We start from the raw sequence: 24,260 nt of genomic DNA on the forward strand, positions 1-24,260 counted from the left end.
AGATTTAGGTTTTGCTTGCAAAAATCCCACCTTGATATATGGCCATGAACTGTGCAGATAGTGCCATAAATATGAGGCGCAGACGTGAGGACTAATGGAAAAACAGCCCATGCAGCATGTGCACTTTTCTCTGTTTACACAATGCAGATAGATTGATCAGATCTAACACCCACCAAGTTCCAGCCAAGCGACTGTGCTTGTGTTATCATGGCCTTTATACACTTTGCGCTGTCACAAATCAAACAGTTTTGCTCTATTTTTGTATTGTATGAACCTGTGCATAAAATGTTTGGATCCTGCTCACACAGCTAGGCACAAACGGCTCGGGGCTATGCAAATCTTTTTAGCAAATAAGTAGTGAGGCAAAAAGATTGTCGCTTTGCTTATCAGGTGCTCAGGAGCCACAATTCTTTGAAAGTACATTGTCATGGGTGTGGATTCCCTCTTTGTCCAGGCTGCTACAGAACAGACATCTCGGCTGTGTCTTATGACTAACTGTGGGTGTCTGACTGCGTTTCTATTTGCAGGTAGCAGGATCGTTAAAAAGGCTTTGGATGATGAAACCTCTCCCAATAAAATTGAAAGAACACCGAGCAGGTATGTATCATGCCTAGACACAGCAAGGTGTTACATTATCAGAACAGAATTGAGTGTAGAGTCAAGTAACCTGGAACAATCAACCTCTTATCTCCCTGGTTTTCTTCACTTTTTTGTACACCAGACACTTAGTCTAATTTTGCAACAATGGGGTTTGGAATAGAAACCAACTGTAAAAAAGGCTGTAATTATAGAATAGATTAGAATATAATATGCCTTTATTGTCATTGTTACAACATGGGATATGCTGGGATATTGTCGCCACACATGTAATTGTCTTGATGGTTTAAACCTTCACAACTTATATCAGTGGTTTTCAACCAGGGCATGACAGTGCAGTTTTTATTGGTCGGCTTCCACCCCAAACAACTGCTCAATAAAATGGCCATTTGTGAAGTAGTTTTTTTTTTTTTTTTTTGTAATCCAAAAGCCTTTTGGTGGTATTTCCAGGATTTAATATATTGTGAAAATATGAGGCATGCTATGATGCAATCTTGATGGTTGAATAAGCATTTGAAAGGATTTTGTTGGTAGAAAATGAATGCCAGTGATCGTATGAATCATCACGGTTCTTGCATTACATGAATCTTGGATATATGAGGACGGTTCACTTTTCTCATCTTGCACAGAAATGTCATCTGCTATACTGTAGTCTATCAGACTTATCATACCAAAGCCCCGTTTGAAAGCCTCCCTGAATGACTTCAATCAAAATACTTATCACATGTCTTCTGTGGATTTTCTCAGGATTTATACAGAACAGGATGAAGATCTTCCAGCATATCCGGACGACTTCAATGTGGCCAAGTATTCCTTCTTTTGTGAGGTGAATGCAAGGCGCCATATCTTTGTGCCTTACTTGACAGATTTAATAACGTGCTATAATGTACCCGTCTGTGTAGGATGACAACACAACTTGCTGTGTGTTGGAGTTGCAGAGTGCCAAAGGAAAGGAGAGGCGGCAGTATCGTGTAATTCGCTACTGGAGAGATGTAAGTCATACTAGAGTCATAGTTTATTATAACTATGAATAATGCATTCTTATTTTTCTTTTAGATATTGCTTCGAAGTGCCATGATTGCGTTCCCCAAGACCTCAGAGGAGGCCCTCGAGGTCTTCCAGAGACTGAGAAAAAGCCTGCTGTCTTCGGGTCTGCGCCCATTAGGCGGCGCTCCCTCACCAGAGCAGGACTTTGGCTCCTATGCCCTGCATCAGGTTCTCCACCTCTAATCTCAAAACACGGATATTCAATTAGGAAAACAGAATCAGCTAATTAGTCTCTGTGCGCACCACAGAGACATAAAAGATGATTATACCATAAAATAGCTCAAGCTTCCTCTTTGGATCAGAGGTAATAGTGGCAACATTATGAAGCAACATAAAGTTTATTGTGAGGGGACACAAATGCCCCCCTTAACAAAACCAACTCCATTATCTAGTTCGGTTCTTAATTGTCCTAATGATTCAATTTGTGACTCTTGTTTTGTTAAGACACCTCATACATCAAAGTTACTGGTTTAATCAATTGCAATCTGTGAGTAACATTTTGGTCAGGAATGATATTTTTTCATTTTATATAATGTGAAAAAGGATCTGAATAATTAAAATTGAATTTAAAACATAATAGCAATTATGAGCTTGTCAAAATACAGCAGAAAGCATTGCATGCTGTTTCTTCTGTCTTAGGTCAGTTTATCTGCAGCAAAAAATACACATAGAAACATAGGGTTTTCAATCTTATGTGCCTTGAACTGGAAAACCATCCTGGTCTGCTTTAAAAGCACATGGAAAAAAACAATTGCTCAGAGGGAAGAAAATTGATATGTTCAAGACCTCATGGTACAGTACATTTGATATTACGGTAATCAACATTTCAAAATGCGATCATATTGAATGAAATTTGACTAATTTGTAAAACTATTGAAACAGGTTTCTACAAATTGGGTTTAAAACCTTATTAAAATTAAAATTACAATAGAAACCAATACTACAAAAAAATGTAGGTTTTCCAATTTCAGGGATCAGAATTTTCCGCGGATCCGCAGATTTCCGCTGTTTTTGAACCCCAAAGGCATTCCGACTTTTTCACTTTTTCTCTTGCGTAGCAAACAAATTCAAAATCCGACTGTCTCACTCTTTCCTTTATTGCTCTGGCGCACCCTGGCGGCCGTTAGAAAAATTGGCCGCATTGTTGCTCAAGCTGCAGGGACTGAACTGCATTTGAATTTATCTTGCAGTATTTACAAAAAAATCAGTTATGTGGGCAAATTATTTTAATCTTCTAAAAATGTTACTTAAATGATAAATATAAGCATGGTTTTGGACAAGTAAATTGCCTAAAACCCAGGAGCTTGGGGGGGGGGGGCTGTCTCCGCCCTGCTTTATTCCTGGACCCTGGCTATTTCAGCTGAAAATGAAAATCTCCATTCTGATCCCTGCAAATTGTCTTTGTAAAGAATGCTGCCCCTAGCTCCAATACTTTGGAAGAGAAATCCTGTTGCCATTTTTAGCACAACCCTGGGAAATGTCAGTTCCATAGTTTTTTTTCACAATGTTTGTTAAATGGTTATTTTTAAAAAGCGCATTTTGAGAGCGGGCAGAGGAGCAGGAGTTCTAGCACCAATTAGTGTATACACAGCTGAAATGCAGTAAGAAAAATATCACACCAAAATAATTTTTGAAAAGCACTGTAAATTCAGGCTACTTGACGCTACTTTTTTGCGTTTTTAAACACTGTGGCTTGCAATACAATGCGGCATATTTACATCCCCCCGCCCATCTCCCTCCACTGTCGAGCGATGCGCCCTTGGCAGTTTGCCTTAGCCAGCGCCTAGCAGCTGGTATAGAACTGGTGCTGACCAGGGGAATCTGACTATTTGAATAACAAAAAGCATCGTGAGGCCACGATGTGATTTCTGCCAAGTGCTCTGAGTGTCAAGTGAAGAAAGCGCGGGTGAATGATAGGATACATTTAGATATCTACGATATTAAAGACAATTTAATTAAATAAATTTGCTTTAAGACAGTGTTTTTCAACCTTTTTTGAGCCAGGGCATGCTTTTTACATTGGAAAAATTTGGCAGCACACCACAAACTAAAAATGTTATAAAATGACACTGAACAGTATGTTTGATTACAATATAATGTATAATACCCCCAGTTTTTACGACATAGATACTTGACAATGACAAAATATTTAAATAAAATGATTTATAAATGTTTTATAAAATTTTTGATTTTGAAAAGTGACATTGGATATTTTCTCACTGCACAGCTGATGATCTCTCACGTCACACTACTGTGCCGCAGCACAGTGGTTGAGAATCACTGCATTAAGATATACCCACGAGTGCGATAAAAACATTCTCAAAACACATCTCAATGTTCTGCATTGACGAAAATTTAGAAGCCCTTACAATCACAAAGGCTTGTAGACATGCAGAGCTACTGATCTCTGAAGCTCTCCCATCCCTTGCACTCATGACAAAGTGATAGAGGGCAGATCAAGTATTGCTTCAACTACATTTAAAAAAAAATAGTTATACAAGACGACACTAGTTACTAAGGGCCCGGTCACACAGCCTTTCACGGGCGTATCGAGGCTGAATCACGGCCAGAAATTTCTGCCTTTGAAGCAGACGCTGTTGGACGCTTTGAGATCGCCATACAGACGAGATACAGCCGTGCTTTACACGCGGTCGGAAATTCACACGCGGCTGGCCGCGTGAAAAAGTTTTGCGCTGCTCAAAACTTTATACCACGTGTAACCGCGGGCGGCACACGTGGTACACACGAGGTAATGACGCGGTACAGACACGGAACGACGTGCTACGGCCGCGGCCAGGGCGTGGTTACACGCGGGTAGGACGCGAAATTTTAGCGGGTAATTGTGGGTGGAGCACGGTCATAGCACGTTTGTTCTGCGCCTGTATCGCGGTGTTATCACGTGAATTAGCGTGTGTAACGCGTGTGACGGTCAAACGCCTTTCTCCGCGTATATACAGCACGATTTGCCGAGCACACGTCAAGGGGTGAACATGGATCCCCGTCACCGTAGTGACCTCGTCTTAATCCATTTTTTTTCTTGACATTTCTTTTCATTTCATAACAAGATAATAAAATAAAAATGAAAAACTATTACAATAATAACATATTGGCTTCTTCTGTGCCATAGTTTGAAATCTTGATCTTCACGGGACTGTGTCTTGAGCGGTTATGATTTCTACAGCCCGGCTCGGCAGCTTTTATACCCGCGGTCCACACGCGGAAATGACGCGATGAGGAAGCGGAACAGTCGCCAGGGTCTGTTTTGCGGGCATACCACCGATGAACAGCGGGTTGGCCAATTTTGCGCATTTTCCATCGCGGGCAACCACGGGCAAAAAAAAAAATTGCAAAATTTTACCCGCGATACAGACACAAACGGCTGTGTGACCAGGCCCCAACTAAGGAGTGGCACATGATAATCTTCGGGCTGACGATTATCAGGCTGATCACAGCCTAATATGACATCCCCGATTTTGGACTGATAGGAATAATACACCCAATGCTTAATCACCTGCTGCCACACTAAAATATTCTATTAGCCAACACTACTTGTTAGAAAGATTCCAAGCAATTATGTGTAATGATATTTGTTACACTCCTTTGTGTGTGCTAATACTTATTTAATTTTTATCGACTGCTGCGCTAGTTTACTAAGATTGACAGCTGCAGACACAGTCCACAAACGAGTGTCAATCATGACACAATTGTTACTTTTCTCTACTAGACATTTCCCCCCCGTTTTTTTTTTTAATGTAATAAATAGATGTGAATAGGTTTATTTTTTTGGCTGATTAAGCTTGCCTCTTAAAATGTGACGTGGCTTGTACAAAAAACAAGTTGAATTTCTTCCTTAAATGTGAGCATGCAGCTTTTGATCAGGTGTGTTCGATAGTCCTCAACTTATGATATGTCAAGTTGACAGCAGCTCTACTGAACAATTTTTAAACACGACTGACATTGACAAAATCACTGACTCACAAAGATTACTTTTAATAAGGTTAACCAACAACAAATCCCATTAAATTACACCTTAATTCAGGGGTACAATGCTCTTAAATTTTGTTTCTCAATTACCCAATAATGATAAAAAAAATTCCTAGGACTTTATATGACACGTTTATTGACACTAAAAGACCCTTTACATTGGTCACACTGTTCTAGCACTCAAACAGCTACACAGGTACTACATTTATGGCCATAGATGCTCTGTGGTAGTACATGCCTACATTCCCTCCTTCCACCATCCCAACCATCACTGTGTGTGGCACAGGGGACTTGATTCCAAAAGAGACCCAAATACAAATGACAGTAAAATAAACTTCCAGTTACTGGACATCTTGCGTCACTTCTTGAGCTTTTGTTAGTGACATAAACTACCTATACAGTATCCTCTTGCTGTATCGTGGTTTACTTATCACGGTTTTGCTACTTCGCGGATTCTCATTGTGCATTGTGTAACGCATTCTGATTAGCTAAACAGTTGCTCCGCCCCTTTTCTGCATCTTTCTGCCAGTGCCTCAAATATATTGCGGTCTGAGTTGTACACATACATAAAATCGCTTGACGAACCTACATTATGTATGAGCAAACCCTTTTTAACTTCAATTTTCTCTATAACCTATCATGTCAACAAAACAGTTTGGACATAGAAGAGGAAGCTGCTTTCTATCGCCAATAAAGTTGGACTTCTACACTCGCTAAACTTGCCTGGAGCCACATGCAGGGTTTTTGCCGCTCCCACACATGCAGGGTTTTTGCCGCTCCCAACAAGCTCCCTGGCAAAAATTTATGATAATGGAAAAATATATGTTTTCTGTTTAAGGTCAAAAATAACATATTCTTAAATATTTCCAATAAATATATATATATAGATACAATATTCATTTTCTTTCTTGAAGGTTTATCCAAGGCTTTTAATTTTTTGCGGCTCTATACAATTTTTTTTTTCATGGTCCAAAACGGCTCTTTCAACTTTTATGTTGCAGAAGTAACTAAATAGAATCATGTCCTAAATACAGTGGTTCAATAAAGCAGCAAGATTATTATTAAATATACAATTTGATGGAACAGACATTTTTAGAAAAAAAAAAGTTGATAATGCACAGTATTTTTTGTTAAAGAAAATATTGAGCCCGTAATTGGGTTTGTTCTTTAGTTTCAATGTAAAAATAAATAACACATTTACTTGACGGGTTTTGAATATCATGGGACGTTTTTAAACGCAACCCCCACGAAAAACAAGTGATCTTTGTATATCAAAATAGCCACTTTGTATAACATCACAAATCAAAAACGTCTATTGAGCCCCATATTAATGTATTAACGTTTTAACTCTCATAAATACTTATAAGCAACGCACTGTTGTTTTTAATAATGGTTGTCTTGCAGTACTGAGCTTTTAACTTTGATACACGTCTTCATGCATCACAGAGAATAAGCAGCGCCACGCTTCAAAATCCCGATTTTAAAGTATCAATGCATGCTTTACATTTGCAGAATTCACAGAGCACTCAAGTGCTAATAGTGCCTACCTGAAAAGTGTGCTCTGCTTTGCAAGACAAAATGGTCATGGCACACTCAACTTGCATTCACTCATCAATAGGTTGTCGCTACGCTATGCCGACACAGTGTGAAACAGTCTTCCGAATGTCACAGGGTTCTTTAACCGCCTGTCACTCTTTTTTTCCACTGATTGATATGTTCCTTTTTCAATGGACAGTTGCTTCTAGAGGAAAAGCTGAATGCTGGAGTTTTGTCTCAGGACGTGGCCTATTTCGTGGAGCTGCTGTGGACCGAGTCCCTTGGGTGCCTTGGCAACATCCTCCGGGTGCCTGTTGAAAAACTGAGCCTCAATGACGTAAGGCATTCCTATTTGTCCAACATGTTACAAACGTCAAAAAAATTGGTGCATATTGAGAGGAAGATTACTTCAATAAACCTCATACAAGACATCTTTTTTTATTAAAAAAAGCAGTGATTTCACAAAGGATATGTTTTAAATCCAAACTACAAAGTATATATTTCTCCATTTAATGTTATCTGACTGTAATGCACATTTGCAAACTTCCTGAACCCACCATCAAGCACGTTTGGAAAGATTTTTCCTGAATCATCCACAGCTTGGTTGTCACAGAAATCTTTATCTAATGTGCATCTTCAAAATGTAACCCACCATAAGCCTCTTTAAATTTGTAAAGGAAAATTGCCACAGAACCATGGCAGCATGGATGTGGCCAGATGTGAGTTTTTGGTAAGCATTTAGAATAGTTTTGGAACATACAAACATGGCAAACACGAAAAAACACACATCTTAAATGTGCACTAATTGGATCAATTTGATCTATTTTGGGGGTTTTTATCTACAAAAACAAAATTGGTTGCTTAGAAATAACCATTTTTTTAGATTGTAATCAACAACACCTTTTGTGGAGTTTAAAATAATCTGTGATGATGGTACAAAATAAACCAGTACTGGGGGATACATTTGTACAATATAATCAGAATTTTGGTGCCAGTTTTAAGGGATACTGTGTAATATTTGTCCCCTTGGTGAAGCTCAATTGAGTAGTGCAGCTGAAAACGGGTGCTACAAAGTACATTGGAAAAAAAACTACAAAGACTCGAAGTGACCGAACTGCACCGTTTAACCAGTCCCTTACAAGGTTGTTGGTTTTTGGATCGAATAAGATTGCTGATTTAGGCTGTCTTCTACACACTACTAAGCCCATCCAACCTGTTGTGCTGGGGGTTTCTGGAGTCACTAGCGTGCAACCTCCGCTCAAAGAGAGGAATCCTGGAAATATCCTAAGCTGCTTTGCAAAGGCCCTGGGCGAGGGGCGCTACAGCTGGCGCCACAACCAAATAGTGAAGGCCATAGGGAACACCCTAAGCTGTGGTATTTGCCAATACAAGCCCAGTGAAGAACTCCATTGCTTTTGTCGAGCTTGGAAGAAGCCATCATTAGTTGCCAGAGCTACCTCACCTGGCTTGTTGGCAACAGCACAAGACTAGAATATGAAAGTTGACCTGGGGAAGCAAAAATTACCTAAGTCACTTGCCACCACAACACTGTGGATGGACTTGCTGCTTATCTCTGAGCTTGCAAGTAGATTGTTACTCCTAGAACTCACTGTACACTGGGAGGACTTTATCAAGGTGGTCAATAAGAGGAAGAGAACAAAATATGCTTAGCTAGTGGAGGAGTGACAGAGCAACGTGTGGAAAGCATGGTGTGAGCCTATAAAGGTGGGATGCACTGGCCAGTCTCTCTGTTGGACCTAAAACAACTCAGGTATCACAGGGGGCAGTGGACAAATGTTGCTTTAAGTTAGCCATGGCCAAGGAGAGTGATGGGTGATGGAGCGCTACGTGGACACAAGTTAGGGCCTCGCCTGGGTAAGAGTGTATGATTTTTGAAAGATCAGAAACATTTTGTGACCCAGGTAACCCCAATGATGATGTGTCCAGTTTGCATCAGTTGATAGTCCATATAATTTTGCTTATTATTCAAATCAAAATTATTGTTTTTTGTTTTTTTTGTGAAAGACGTATTCCTTCTCTAGGAAGTGCTAAATAATACCCATTGTCCCTTTAAACAAAATGATTAAAACAATTTTGGTTGTAAATAAATGGTCCATTATTTGAGTTTAAAACAAAATGACTTAATGTTTTTTTATTTAAAACTAGATTATTGGGATGGGTTTTTTTTTTCCTGAAAAAATTGGGGGGCAAAATTAACCTTTGAAAAATTGACCTTATGACAAATTAAACTTTTCTGTTTTAGCTATAAGACTAATTTTATGAATAATACACTTACAGTAATAATACAATTTATTAATATCCACATACTTAATTAAATATTATTACATTTCTTTAATATACTGTAAATGCGTACTTAAAACATTTTTTTAAAATGATTCCTATGGCTGCCTTCACATCCATTTTGAAACACGAAAGACAACTGCTTAAAATGTTACAGTTAATTAACACTGAAGACTCTTCTTTGCTGGAATGAATCATGAAGCGAGTAAGCCACAGAACACCATGATTTCAATAAAATGGGAATATATATACAGTGGAACCTCGGTTCTCGACCATAATCCGTTCCAGAACCCTGTTCGAAAACCGATTTGTTCGATCACCGAAATCATTTTTCCCATTAAACATAATGTAAATCGTTTTAATCCGTTCCAACACCCTGAATGTTTACCTTGAATGTTTAACGTAGACATAAAGCTAACCCAGGCTAATCGTACGTTCGCGTTATCGTAATCTTCCGTACGAAAGATTACGCTAACATGAACGTGTACAAATAAAAAAATCAGGTCGTTTACAAGTCATTTAGCACCCGGGTCTCCACAACAAGTGGTGAGCGGTTCATTGGAAAGGGGGCTCCGTTCCAACACCTTGAATATTGGGCTCCGTTCCAACACCCTGAATGTTTACCTTAAATGTTTAACGTAAACATAAAGCTAACCCAGGCTAATCGTACGTTCGCGTTATTGTAATCTTCCATACAAAAGATTACGCTAACATGAACGTGTAAAAATAAAAAAAAAATCAGGTCGTTTACAAGTCATTTAGCATCTGGGTCTCCACAACAAGTGGTGAGCGGTTCATTGAAAAGGGGGCTCCGTTCCAACACCCACGAACTCATGCATTACCGGCATCCGAACTCCGATTTTTTGACCGAGCAGCGAAACAAGAATTTCTCTAAATTTTTAGTCGGACTCCGATTTGTTCGAACTGAGAGGCGTTCGAAAACCGAGGTTCCACTTGTTCTTGTGCTCCATTCTGTTTACATTATTAGGTGAGCAGAGCTGAAGGCTTGTTGATTGAAGCACAGAGGAAACTGAAGAAGGGCAAGCATGCTGAAGCGCTCTCTCTTGTGCTTGAGGTTTACACCCTTCTGCCACACAAAAGGCCCAGTAAAAAATGTGATGCCAAGGTCATCTCCCAACAACTCGATCTCTGTCAGGTAGGACAAAGCATGGGCATTTGTAGTTTGCACACAAATAAGCAAACAATAAGAATGCATTATAGTGAGTAAACCTGTTTCTCATGAATATGTTGCAGCACACAATTCAATCAGCTGCAACAGACTAGTATCAAATGGAACTAATATTGCTTGCTTGTAAGTCCAAAGAGGGTTTTAGTTTTGCCTCCTCGATGCCTCCTTGATTTGGTTATACTTTCTTGTTTCTTGAGCCTGGCAATACCACACTTAAAATACCTAAAATACCCTCAGGCTTTTTATGTTCGGTTTTAAAATGTTTTAAACATATGTATATTTAAGTAAGCATGTCAATGGTTGTCTGTCTTTCTGTGCCCTGCTGCTGGCTGGGAGTGCCCTCTGTCCACTGCCCAGATACAGCTGGGATGAGCTCAAGCGGCTAGGAAATGAATGAATAGCATGTCCTTGAGTAGCTGAGCCAAAGCACAGACTTGAATCAAATAGAACATCTCTGGAGAAATCTGAAAATGTCTGTGGACCGAAATCCCATCCAGGTGTTTTAAAGAGGAATGGGCAAAACTGTCAGAGGATAAGTGAACCAAGCTTGTGACATAGTATTATGAAAGACTTGTAAATAAACTTCAGGTTCATTAGTGTTGAGCAAAGGCTGTGAATACATATGTATATCTAGTTCTATGCTGTTGTGTTTTTTGTAGAATCTTTAGGAGGGAACTAAATTAAATACATTCTGGAATAAGGCTGTTATGTTAATAATAAAATGAGTTAAGTACATTTTTAAAACTGATCCAAGGCTCCTCAAAGTATTTTTATTAATAATACCCCTGCCTGCCCAAAATATTAAACGTTACTGAAAATGTAGAGTTGGCAAATGGCTGTCTCAAATCAAAGTCATGCTATCTGCCATGGTAATTGTGTTGAAAATGTGACCGTCATGGATACACATTTTCAGTGCTTCCTTTACTAACAATGTATTTTATAATCATAGCGATACTGTATTGTATTTATCCTTCCTTATAATCAATTTCTACAGCTTTTGCTTTAAAATTACTTTCTCCTTACTGTAATTACAATCGTATTGAAAACATCTGGGCAGTCTTGGATCATTTTCAAGATTTTCTTATATAAATCATTGGGTGTTCGCACAATCAATATCAGTTTAATCTATCATGTAGTTTGGACAGAGATATTTAAGATGTGAAATTAAGTTTATTAGCATTACAGAAAGTGTGCTATTATTACCTAAACAAAATTAGGCAGGTGTATGACTCTGGGCCCCATCCATCCATCCATCCATTATCTGCACCGTTTCTCCTAAGTAGGGTCGCGGGAGTGTTGGAGCTCATCTCAGCTGTCTCCAGGCAGTGGGCAGGGGACACCCTCAACTGGTTGCCAGCCAATCACAGACGACTCACTCGCTCTTTCACACATAAGGACAATTTGGATTGGCCAATTAACCTGACATGCATGTTTTTGGAATGTGGGAGGAAACCGGCGTGCCCGGAGGAAACCCAGGAAAGCATGGGGAGAACATGCAAACTCCACACAGGAAGGTTCAATCTCATGACCTCAGAACTGTGCCGCACACTCGCTAACCACTGCGCCGCTGTGCTGCCTGACTCTTGGCCCCACAACAGGAAAATTACTTTAATGTTTAGTAGATACTCCTTTTGCAGAAACAACAGCCTCTAAACGCTTCTTATAGCTTCCAATGTTGGTCCGGATTCAGGTTGTGAAAGTATTTTTAATGATCTCCTTTTCAGTGAGTTTTGAATGTTTTACAAGCATGGACAGCCTGCTTTACAACCTTCAAATTTTCAATAATGTTCAGGTTTAGGGACTGTGATGTCCATTCCAGAATGTTGTATGAAAATGGATGAGAAACTGGCCCATCCCCCTTTCATGCTAGTAAAGCAATTGCAAAATAATTGGCAGTAAAGACACACATTCACCTCGAACATTTTGTCGCAGGACTAAGGCTTTTTCTGTTTTATTTTTACGAGTCAAATATCTCATAAATCAATGTACAGGTCCGGCATTATGGAAACAAAAAGGCTGTTGTTGCTGTGCCACACATGGGCTGTCATGAAGACTCACACATGATTTGTTTTTTTACCTTGTTTAGCTTATTCGAGACATACTGAATGTGAGTGAGATGACTCTGAGAAGCCCCGTCCCTTCCTGCGTTGGCAAGTTCCGTGCTCTGAGGTGCAGCATTGAAATGGTGGAGCATGGCTGCCTTGAATACAGCATTATATCATCTCTACTCAAGGACAAGTATGAAAGTCACCTCCACTGTATCAAGTCATCACATAGCAATTATGCAAAAACAAATCCAGGTAGAAGCTTAAAGTAGGAGAAAAAATCCCCACCCATAAAGCCCGATTGTGAATGAAAATTTAAAAAGCAATAAGCTTGTGTTCCCAAGGGGAACTATGCAATGGGCCTAGAAGGGCTGTGAATAAAGGCCGACCAGAAAAACTCGATTTCGTCAGTCACTCCTGAGGATGTCTTTTTTTTTAATCTGCCGTGTTTATTTGTGTACAACGCGCACTCGTGTACAATGCGCAGCCCTAATTTTTGATTAAAATTTTGTTTTACTTTTCCTCAGTAACAAATATTAAATGTGTGTGGCGATGATTAAAATAATTTATTGACGATGTAAACGATAAATACAATACCAACATACATTTTACAATACAGCGGGACTTCGCTACTTCGCGCTTCGATGTTGGCGGATTCAGAGCTTTGCGGGCCTAAAGAAAAAATAATAATAATGCAATAATTTTTTTTATTTATTTTTTAATTTTTTTTAAGGTGCGCCGCTACTTTGGGGATTTTCACTTATCGCGGGTGGTTTTGGTCCCCATTAACCGCGATAACCAAGGTCCCACGGTATATGTCCTTTAAAGTCCGATTTATCATCAGATACACTAAGCAATTGTTTCTCTCATTGTGCTTTTTTGTGATTATTTATATCTCTTAAGACAACTTTCTGTTTTTTGTTTGTTTCTGCTGCTGTGAATAAAAATGGTGTGATAGTGAGATACAATTTATGTCACTCGTGATCTTGTGGTTAGGTTTAGGCACTCTCACCGTCCCGTGTCCGATTACTGTTGCATCTAATGTTTTGTGATTATGGTTAGCGATAGTTTTCGATAGTTTTCAACTGATCAGTCCTTGCACAAATGCGGTAACCGGTATATATTACTGTGTTGCCCTTACAGCAACTCATCTCATCTCATTAGCTGTACCACTTATCCTCAGTAGGGTCGCGGGGGTGCTGGAGCCCATCCCAGCAATCATCGGGTAGTGGGCAGGGGTCACCCTGAACTGGTTGCCAGCCAATCGCAGGGCACACAGGGAAAGACAACTCACTCGCTCATTCACACCTCGGGACAATTTGGACCGGCCAATCCACCTGAAATGCATGTCTTTGGAATGTGGGAGGAAACCGGAGTGCCCGGAGGAAACCCACGCAAGCACAGGGAGAACATACAAACTCCGCACAGTAAGTCCGGTATCTGGATTTGAACCCACACAGGAGGTTCCCAAGACCTTAAAACTGTGCCGCACACGCGCTAACCACTGCGCTGCCGTGCTGCCCCCTTACGGCAACTGTTGTTCGTTAATAAGTAAATTATTGTGTTTAAAATGTAATACACTGCAAGGCTAAAAACAGATGTAACTTCATTAGGAAGTATTCTACATGAATATTTTGTGTTTATTTAAGCTTTAAGTTAAAAAGTGTAGAGAAAAAATACTACTTCCTGCTCCTCCAGCTAAACATAAACACAGACTCTGACAATGAATGACATGGCATGTCCAATCCATCCTCACCCAAGTTGAAAAATTAACAAAGCTATGCCATACGTTTCTAAAAGTGTTTATATGTGGTATAAAAAACTACCGTATTTTCCGGACTATATGTCGCTCTGGAGTATAGGTCACACGAGCCAAAAAATGCATAACTAAGAAGGGAAAAACAATTGCTCTCATTTTGGGGGGAAATTTATTTGGTAAAACGCAGCACCAAAAACAGACATGCCATCTTGAAAGGCAATTATACTAAAATAGAGCAACGGGCTAAATAAGCTACATTACATTATTGTCATGCCTGTTAATATGTACAAGCTTACCAAACAGTTTACCTCAAAATCACTAAATCCAAAGAAATGTTCATCCTGTTGTTGCTGTGTAGCAATGCACCGCTTCCTTTTTCAACCTCAACGTCGCGCTTGCAACAGATGTCATTTAATTTCCGAAGTATTTTCTTTGGTAAAAAAAAAATGTGTATTACACATACAGTGATTTTTACAATAAGCCTAACCCAACACACATTCATATAAAAAAACATTTTATTGATTGAAAAATACATCCGCACATCCAAACCGATTAAAAATAACTTTAAATGCAATAGTAACACTCACAGCTAGGGCAAAAATAAAAATAAGTTAAAAAGTAATTAGAAACAATTTTCTGACACACAGCTTTGGAATATTCATATCAACCACAAGAATCCTGACATTGAGTTCACTATTTTTCAACTTTTCAAATTGTTCATTTTCAAAAGACTAATCAATCACAAATAATTTGACTTATTGTCCAAGCAAACAAAACAACAAGCCAATACTTAATGCAGAGAAAAGTACAACCACAATGGTGACAAAATACAACTATGTATAGCAAACGATTGATCTGGGGTCTCAATTAATCTGGAGTACATTTGATATTGAAAAACTGAAAGAAAAACTCAGTTGGTAATACAAGTCGCAAAGCTTAACCAGATAACCCATAAGGCACACAGCAATAGCACTTTTCAGATTCAGGAATCTCCAAAATGCCTGTTCACTGTCACTCAGGTATCCTTCATTCACTTTGTTGTTTTCCATTCAATTTTATTTAACAGCTTTGTTTTTGCAATTCTGAAATTATCAGTGAAATCCCGTAACTTTCTGAAAAACGTGTGCCCACTTTTTCTAATACCAACAATAGTGGCAAAATGATGGTCAAGGCCAGATGCTAATTTTGGTTTATGGATTTTTAGTTTCAATCGCCAAGAAAAACCTTTCTTTCAGTGGATTTGCATTGTTCTGACTGACCTTGACAGACATTTCTCATTGTATGCTGCATCTGCGATTGATGTTTTTAATAGATATCTGATATCTCCATTGACAGTGATTTTTTTATCCTTTCTCTCATTAATGTGGTCCCTTCTTAAGAGCAAGAGATAATTTCACTTTTTTTAATGTTCACACAATGCTATGCATAGCGAGGCATTGTTGATATGTCATTATTTCACTTTTATATTTCAACGTTGAAATTGAGTGCGAAAAATAGCAAAGCTAGAGATAATAAGCATTAAAAAATGAATGACAACAAAATAAAAACAAAAACGCACTTGCCAGGAAAAAATTTGCAGGCTCAAGAGCGTTCTCAAATGGGGCCTTGTTGCTGTGTAATGCTTTGCCCTGTGAGATTTGATCTGCAACTGCAGTGGAAGTGTTTAAAACACACTTATACTCAATAGCTCAGTCACTGTCAACTGGACATTATGTTATCACCAATATTTCATTTTGATGACGTCTGTGTTTTGTCTGTACAGCTCTTTGAGACATTCCTTGGAAATAAGGGTTATGCAAATAAACATGACTTGACTTTACTTGACCTGACTTAAAAGCACTATTTATATTTTGATGTCTCAGTGCATGCTGGGAGCAACACACCTTTTCATGCTAGTGTTTCTAACACCCGAATTTAAAGGGTTGTGTATTTTTTAGTGCCTCCTAGTCGTAAAAAAACCCACAGGGGACACCCTTTAATGGGTTTCAGCTAATCGCAGAAATGTGTATCAGTGCAAATTATGGAGATTATGGACTGTGCAAACATTGAAGGTCGCGTTTTATAGTGGTAAATTGTTATGGGAAGAACTTCCTGCAATTGAAAATGTAGGCTACATATTACCGTCATTTTACCCAACATTTTTATGGGAAAATATATTTACACAAGCTTTGTTCAGATCCGCAAATACATTTGCAATTTACTGAAGATCTAAAAAATCAAATGTCTTGCAAAATTCACACGCAATAGTCACCATAGCATATGTAAATCGCAATTGTATTTGTGGATTTGCAAAATACATGATTCACAATGGATTTCCTCTATTAATGGTACTGGAGAAATCGAAAATTGGGCTTTAAAAGTCCTTTAAAGTGGACATGAAAAAGGTATACGAACCCTGAAAAATACCATAACCATTCAAAAATATATGTATTGTTTTGAAAATTGCTGGGCGTTTAAAGAAAAGCAAACATTTACACTTTGGTTCACACCTAAGTACAGTCTTGAATTACCCTACGTCAACTCCGTCAATGTCAAATCCCTGTTTTTGTCGTGTTGTCGGAAACTCAGTAACCTGAAAAACATTGGGAGATCATACAAAAGCATCCACACGTGAGGCCTAAATCCTGAGCCAGAAATGCTTGGCTATTAATTTATTTACTTGTGAGTTTTTCGTCCATAGTCTACAGTAATTTCTTTCGCACACTTAGACACAAATTCAATGAAAGAATTGCAAACACACTCCGCAATTTCTTCCCCTCAGGGGCCTTTGCACCCACAGCTCTTTGGGTCTGCCTCTGGCTTGATTGATCCTGGTAGGCTGATAAAAGCTTACTTTTCATTCATAAATGCTCCCTGTGAAGTAAATGTCTACTTCATGTGCCTTTTTCAGAGCTCTGCAGATCCATCAAGTGTTGCGTGTCAGCAGAGCCCTGGAGCTTCAGACCTTTAATGGTAAACTCGGCAACATCAAGTCTCTCCTTCACTCTTCCAACACCAGTAACTTTGTCGGAATTCTGTCACGGTGAGTTTTAGTCCAAAGAAAACATCTGCACACAGACAAAAACACTAAAGTGGGTGTTTCGATGAAATTACCCACTTAGTCATTTGGCAATGATCAGGACTTCTGTATGTTATTATGAGTCATCAAGTGATTCAAGCCAAATCAAATCATCAAACCAACATTGTTATTTTAACTGCACTTCTGTGTCCGCTAAATAGCAGCCAATAAAATTTTGTCCCAATGAATTCTTAACCTGTTTTTTTAAATTCAATTTGGCACAGAACGTAGATACATTCCAAAATATTCCAGGTGCCATGGATTTGAGGGGTTTATTTTCAAAGTAGACAGTTAGATCTCATATCTACTACAGCTGTGACGTCACTAGAAGACAACAAGAACCAAAACAAGTGGCGCATCCCGTTACAAAACAGACAGCGATTGTGGTAATCAGTAAATCCATGGCGCACATTCCAGCTTGGAGTAATTGGAACTTTGCTTTCCGTGTCGCTGGGGGACTTTTGCCTAAAGTGTCCAAGTTAATCATATAATGGTAAGTTTACCTGCTGTCGTGCATTCTTTTTTTGACATTACCTCATTTTGGAAATTTGATTGTGTGTTTTGCTGCTTTTCTTGCAATTAAAATAATATGGTCCAGATAGCTCCCTGTGAGCGTGCCGGCACCTGAAAGCTTCCAGTTTGGTTTGGTCTGGTTTAGCCCCGTTAGCAGTCGGCTAGCTGGCTTGCATGCCATGCCCATTGTTTTTACTCCCGGCTGAGTTCGTGTTTGTTGCTGCTGTTGCTCGCACTTATCCTGGCTCATTATGGCTGTTTTTTTGCGCCAAACAGTCCTGGTTCGTCCACTACGGAAGCCGGCTAGCCTGCTGGTTCAGCCCCCGTTAGTTCTGTGCGTGTTATTTTTGCCAGTCTGCCCCAGGAAGGTCCCGCATTAGTCAAAACCCATGAAGTAGGAACCTTTTATTTATTAAATACTATATTTTATATTGAAACCAAAAAACAAATCCTTTTACAGGCTCAAGCATTTGTTTAACAAAAAAAAATACTGTATTTTATAAACTTTTTATTTTCTTACAAACAACTTCGGCACTATCAAATTATTTAAGAAACAATCTTGCTCCATGTATTGCACCTAGGGGGCAAAAATTATTTATGAACAATACGTTTTTTACTTTACATGATACTTTAGGTAACTAGGTAATTCGGGTAACTCTGGAAAACATCCTTTATTGCAGTGCTTCTTAATTACTTTCTGTCAAGCCCCCTCTCGGAAGAAGAATTCCTATGCGCTTCAGGAGAGACCCCTTTCTGCGCTGCTTTCACATAATTACATAATATTGGTGGTTGCAAAACAATGATTAATTGATATTAGCTGGGATACGTCAACTCCGTCAATGTCAAATCCCTGCACTCTTGTTTGGCATGTTTTTGCCAAGATTGTGGTGTAATGTGCTACATAAGCTTTGTCATATATCCTTAGCTTGGCTTTCGAGAGACTTCTCTCTTTATCCCCGCCTTTCTCCGCTTTTTCCTAAAGGCACCACTACACTTAGTGTCTACACTCAGGGTTAACACTTAGTACTCATACTTTGTGCCAGGGGTCTGGGCCCGAGGGCATCAGAGTAACCCAATACCAACAATTTGGGTGCCCGCGGACCTGTTCAGAAAATAGCCAGTGCTGGGACATTGTGATTTTCTACTTTTTTTAGTGGTTGACTGAATCTATTTAACTCTACGTGCTGCCTTCAAGGAAAAGACAGCAGTGTCTCAGGGCCAGAATCAGCAGGCTCAAAAATAGCGTCTTCTATCAGGCTGTCAGGACTCTGAACCATCTCCCTGCCCTACTCCCTCCCACTTCTCTGCCTACTGCCAAATCAGTGCAAAACTGATTCATTTAGATTCGCAATTTTTTTATTCCAAACCTTATGCATACATGTTTTAGCTTGCAACTATTTATTATTTGTATTGTGCTGTAGTTATTGCATGTTTGCACGCGGGAAAGAGGAAGTCATTTCATTTGTGCGATATTTTCTGCAAATAGAATATTTGACAATTAAGTTGGGAGTATTAATATAGTAACATCATAGTAATGACATAACTTATTTTAGACATGCATATTAAACTGGGTGCCCTTATTGCAAATTAATACTAAAAAGTAGCTCTTTGCTCAAAAAATCTTGGATGCTTTGACAGAGCCTCTCCCCTAGATGGCACACCCCACTAAGTGTCAGGACATCGGCAAGTTCCTTCTGTCATGACGGTGGGGTGTGTGTGTATGTGTAGGAGGGGGCGGTGGGGATTCAGTAATTAGGCATTTCATTTGGTAAATGCTGGCTTGAGTATCCAGAGATCCATTGTTTGACCTTTGCTCTCTTCCTAGTGGTTTACTGCTCCCTTGTGTTGGTGTGGAGCATCATGGGATTGTACGAACTGATGCTGGCAGTCTTGGAAATGGTATATACTTCAGCGATTGCATGAGGTTAGTAAGCACTAAAATGTATTCAAACATTGACATTGGTCACATTTGTTTTGCAACACTGAACCGTCATGCATTGTTTTATCATTTCACCTGGACAATTTGCCTGTTCTTATGCACCCTTTATACAGCACATGCCTAAAGTACTCTAAACCCAGTGTCGTGGATGGCTCTCGGCTTCTTCTGGTGTGTGACGTAGCCCTGGGGCGCTGCCTGAAGCTTCACCACAAAGACCCCTCACTGACTCAGGCCCCTGAGGGGCACGACAGTGTGCATGCTGTCCGCCGGACAGCAACCGCTCAGTCCGACTTTGAGGTAAGGATCCGAATGGTGTCCAAGGAATTGAATATATTAGTTATTTTGATGTTGTCAATATATGGTGTCAAATTGTTTTCCAAGAAGATTTGTGTGAGTTAGGTATTGAATCAAAAACATAGTTAACATCATTCATCTTGCTTTTTTATTGCATGATTTGATACAGCCCGTCAAAATTTTTGAGTATGTCAAAAAAAGAACTGAGATTCTAGGTCATTCTTAAAGGTCTTTTTTTATAGATAAATGCAAACCAAGTGCTCTCTCTGGCTTCTAGAAAGCATTAAAGGATATATTCTTAGCTTAAGTAGGCCCAGTTTAGTAATTTGATCTGATGTAGTCCAATCTTATTGCTCGTTCTCTGCTAAAACATTTGTTTTGTATTTCTTTTTCTTATTAATTTAAAACTATTAAGACAAGTGAGGCAACTTTATATTGTTTTCATAGCTCGCTCTTGAGTTTGTATAGCTTGGTTAGTTGGTTCAGTTGTAAAACTGCCTCTACTTAACTGTAAAATAAACCTGCTAACGCATTCAATGCCAAAAATAAAAAATGTATTTTCCATTGTATGTGAATAAATGTGTTGTGCTTAGGAAAAATCCCTTGTCAACCATGATTATAATATGTAAGGTAGGCTACCAAAGAAGGCTGATTGATAAAGCATAATAATGAAAAACTACGGTAATTTAAAAATTTTAGGTTGACATTCTTTTACTGATTTGGCCCACCTGAGAACAGAAACTTTGGATCCGGTGCCATAGCCAAACTGAGTTTGACATCAAGCTCTCTATGTATTCACCCTTTTCGGTAAACTAATAATATTCGCAAAGAACAGTGTATGGTGTTGTGGCGTTAAATAACCATTATTGGCTACATGCATAGGCTAAATCTTTAAAATAAACTATAAAGAAATTATATTGCTTTGCTGCATAATGAGTCATTTACACTAAGTTCTGAATGTATACAGCGCTATCGCTGGGCAGCATTCGCAATACCTACACCGGGTCGTGTATGTGGTTTGTGTTAACAATCTGCACTCAAGAGAGAACGAGATAATTTGAAATGTATACAAAAGTTGATACATCAATCAAATAACTTGCTTGTTTTAGCGTTAAATAATCAAGTCAAATTGTATTTTAAAGCTAAATCACAAATACAAACTCAGTGGAACATAATTTCTGTGTGAGCCCTTTATGGTTCACTCAAAGGAGTGTAAAGGGTTTTTGTATTTGGACAAAAATATTCTGGTCCAAACGTCAAAGTTCATGCGTTCTCTCAAACAGCGAGTATACAATTTAAATAAAAAAAATAAAAATAAAACATTTTGATTTATTCAGAAAATATTGTTATTCCTATTATTAAGCCCCTTTTATGAAGCTTCTGTTAAAAATGAACGTATTTCCAGACATGACAAAAAATATATGTTTAAACATTCACTAAAAAATAATAAAACAAAAAACCTCTGCAACAATAACTAGGCAATACAGCGCAATTATTTTAAATGAGTTCTCCAAACCAAAATTCCTGTTGGAAAAACAATAGCTTAACAGCCAGAATTGCAATGCGTGGTTCCCAACCTAGGTTACTTGAACACATTCCATGGTGGTGTGAATAGTCATTAATGCGTAGATGCCTGAAGAATAAAAAATGAATAAAATGCGGCTATACTTCAAGAAAAATTAATGTTTTCAGTCACTGTTTAAATGTAGTTTTTTGCTCCAGCAAATGTAAAAATATATATATATATATATATATATATATATATATATATATATATATATATATATATATATATATATATATATATATATATTCAGATTCAGATATACTTTATTGTCATTCTTGTACACGTGTATACAGAACGAAATGTCGATACATCTGACCCGCAGTTTCTTTGAATGTACAGATAAAAATAAAATGTTGTATTGAGTTTGAGTATTGAAGTACTAATAATATACTAAATAATTTTAGCTATGTATAGTATTATACAGTAGTGCAAAGAGTGCAAGAGGAGCAGCTAACCAGATGTGCAAAATGGGCAGTCAGGTAAACAAGTCACTATACAATAACAATAACACTGGAGTACGATAGTGCAGAGGAGAGCAGATGTGCAAAGAAGTGGCTAGGTGTAAGAGAACTGCCAGTAGTGCAAAAAAACAAAACAAACAGATGTACAAATTAGCACCTGCGTAGGCTCACTATGTGTGTGATTGACCATTTAACAGTCTAATGGCCAGGGGGACAAAGCTTTTGCAGAACCTGGTGGTCGTGCACTGCACACTGCAGTACCTCTTCCCAGAGGCTAGCAGAGTGAACAGTCCATGATGGGGGTGAGAGGGGTCCCTAATGATGTTCTCTGCTGTCCTCATCACCCTCCTCACACTACCCCAGTCGGAGGCACTGCAGGCTCCACACCACACAGCTAGTCAGGATGCTCTCTATGGTGCCCCTGTAGAATGTGATAAGGGTGGGTGGGGGCAGGGGGGCTCTCCTCATCCTCCGCAGGAAGTACAGGCGCTGCTGTGCCCTCTTCACCAGTTATATATATATATATTTATATATATATTTATATATATATTTATATATATATATATATATATATATATATATATATATATATATATATATATATATATATATATATATAGATAAAACAAAATAAAGGCTTTTCTTTTTATTTTATTGGCATGCCTTCTCAAAAAAAGTAAAACAGCATAGTGATTTCACCCCTAATATTTTTCTTAGCATACACTACCATTCAAAAGTTTGAGGTTGCTATAATCTCTGTCTGTTTTTCAACGGATCCTGCCATTGTTTTAAGTCTTTGTTGGCATCCGGTCACAGCTCTACAAGATATGCTCAGTTTCTTTACAATTACACCTTGAGCGCATTTTATCCAAAAAGAAAGGTTACGGTTCAAATATGCCCATAACTATTCTTTTCCCTCTACATGCTCCAGGGTGATGAGTACGTGGTGTACAGTCCGGATCATGTCAAACTGAAATATGTTGTCCGGTTCAGCATGGATGGAGACCAACTCAAGGAGTTCAACCCACCTACAGATACTTCACCTGAGTCTTGCCTGCCCCCTGCTGACTTGGGTGAGCATTGCAGAGCACTTCCATGCTTGGATATACTTTTCAGAAGAGTGAGGTTGTTTTCTTTTAATTTATTTTTATTATTTAAGGAGTCAGTCTTAATCTTGAAAATGTTTCTAATAAAGTCTTGTCCCCACAATATACCATTCGAGCCGACAATGCTGTAAAGGAAATAATACAAAAAGTGTTTTCACTTTTAAGAATCTAAGTCTGTTTTCGTGGCAGCTCTTAATTGGCCCTAAAATGTCCTTCGCCAAGAGTTTTCTCACTAGATTAGTTGGCAAGGTAGCTGAGCACAAGTTTTTTTTTAGTACCGTAAGAATTCCCTGACGGACTTAATGGACCCTCCTGACATCTAAGCTGCGTGCATGCATGACAGCTAGTTGCGTAGAAGCTATTTATCGTCACAAAGGATGGTAATGGAGTAAAACTACTGCGTTTGGAAAACAAATTGATCTTTACAGAGAAAACAGTCGTATTATTTTGATATGATTACCATGCCTTAAACATTCAGGAATCTAGATAATGACATCATGACAACGTGTGCTTGTGGATGTGTGTCATTTTTTAAGTAGTCCCTTCTGATGATGACGATGATGGTGGTCTTAAGATCACGGAGAACCCGTTAGACAACGTGATTGCAGGACTGCAAGGCATCGAAGGGCAACAGCTCCCCCTGCTGGCTGTGCACGTGAAGTGCAAGCTAATGGATTTGCTCTCTCATGTAAGGCAGTGGTACCCAACCTTTTCTGTTTAAAAAAAGAAATCCTTGCGGTCCGTCCCATTAACATACGTAATTATAAATAAAAAAACAGTCATAATAATAAGAATAATGACAATAATGGGCCTAAATCCACTGTGTAATCACTAGACCACGATGGACATGACATGGAGAAAGGC

At 38.8% G+C, this 24,260-nt stretch overlaps 1 protein-coding gene across 5 annotated transcripts in view; it reads left to right on the forward strand.

Annotated features, from left to right (window-relative positions):
• The window catches only part of parp4 (poly (ADP-ribose) polymerase family, member 4), a 93,029-nt gene that overhangs the window by 10,124 nt on the left and 58,645 nt on the right, over positions 1–24,260 (forward strand). For 4 of the 5 annotated variants that reach the window (XM_088352422.1, XM_088352425.1, XM_088352426.1 and 1 more), the window contains exons 4-15: positions 528–597; positions 1,345–1,423; positions 1,500–1,589; positions 1,654–1,812; positions 7,364–7,501; positions 10,454–10,621; positions 12,741–12,892; positions 17,349–17,480; positions 19,855–19,953; positions 20,082–20,265; positions 23,222–23,363; positions 23,933–24,084. In XM_088352422.1, the coding sequence (XP_088208548.1) occupies positions 528–597; positions 1,345–1,423; positions 1,500–1,589; positions 1,654–1,812; positions 7,364–7,501; positions 10,454–10,621; positions 12,741–12,892; positions 17,349–17,480; positions 19,855–19,953; positions 20,082–20,265; positions 23,222–23,363; positions 23,933–24,084 (1,565 nt within the window). The remainder of the gene's footprint in view (positions 1–527; positions 598–1,344; positions 1,424–1,499; positions 1,590–1,653; positions 1,813–7,363; positions 7,502–10,453; positions 10,622–12,740; positions 12,893–17,348; positions 17,481–19,854; positions 19,954–20,081; positions 20,266–23,221; positions 23,364–23,932; positions 24,085–24,260) is intronic. The other variant, XM_088352424.1, reaches the window with a different exon arrangement.

This window comes from Urocampus carinirostris, chromosome 14 (assembly GCF_059441175.1).
Source record: "Urocampus carinirostris isolate Australia breed hairy pipefish chromosome 14, RoL_Ucar_1.0, whole genome shotgun sequence".
Classification (NCBI taxonomy): Eukaryota; Metazoa; Chordata; class Actinopteri; order Syngnathiformes; family Syngnathidae; genus Urocampus; species Urocampus carinirostris.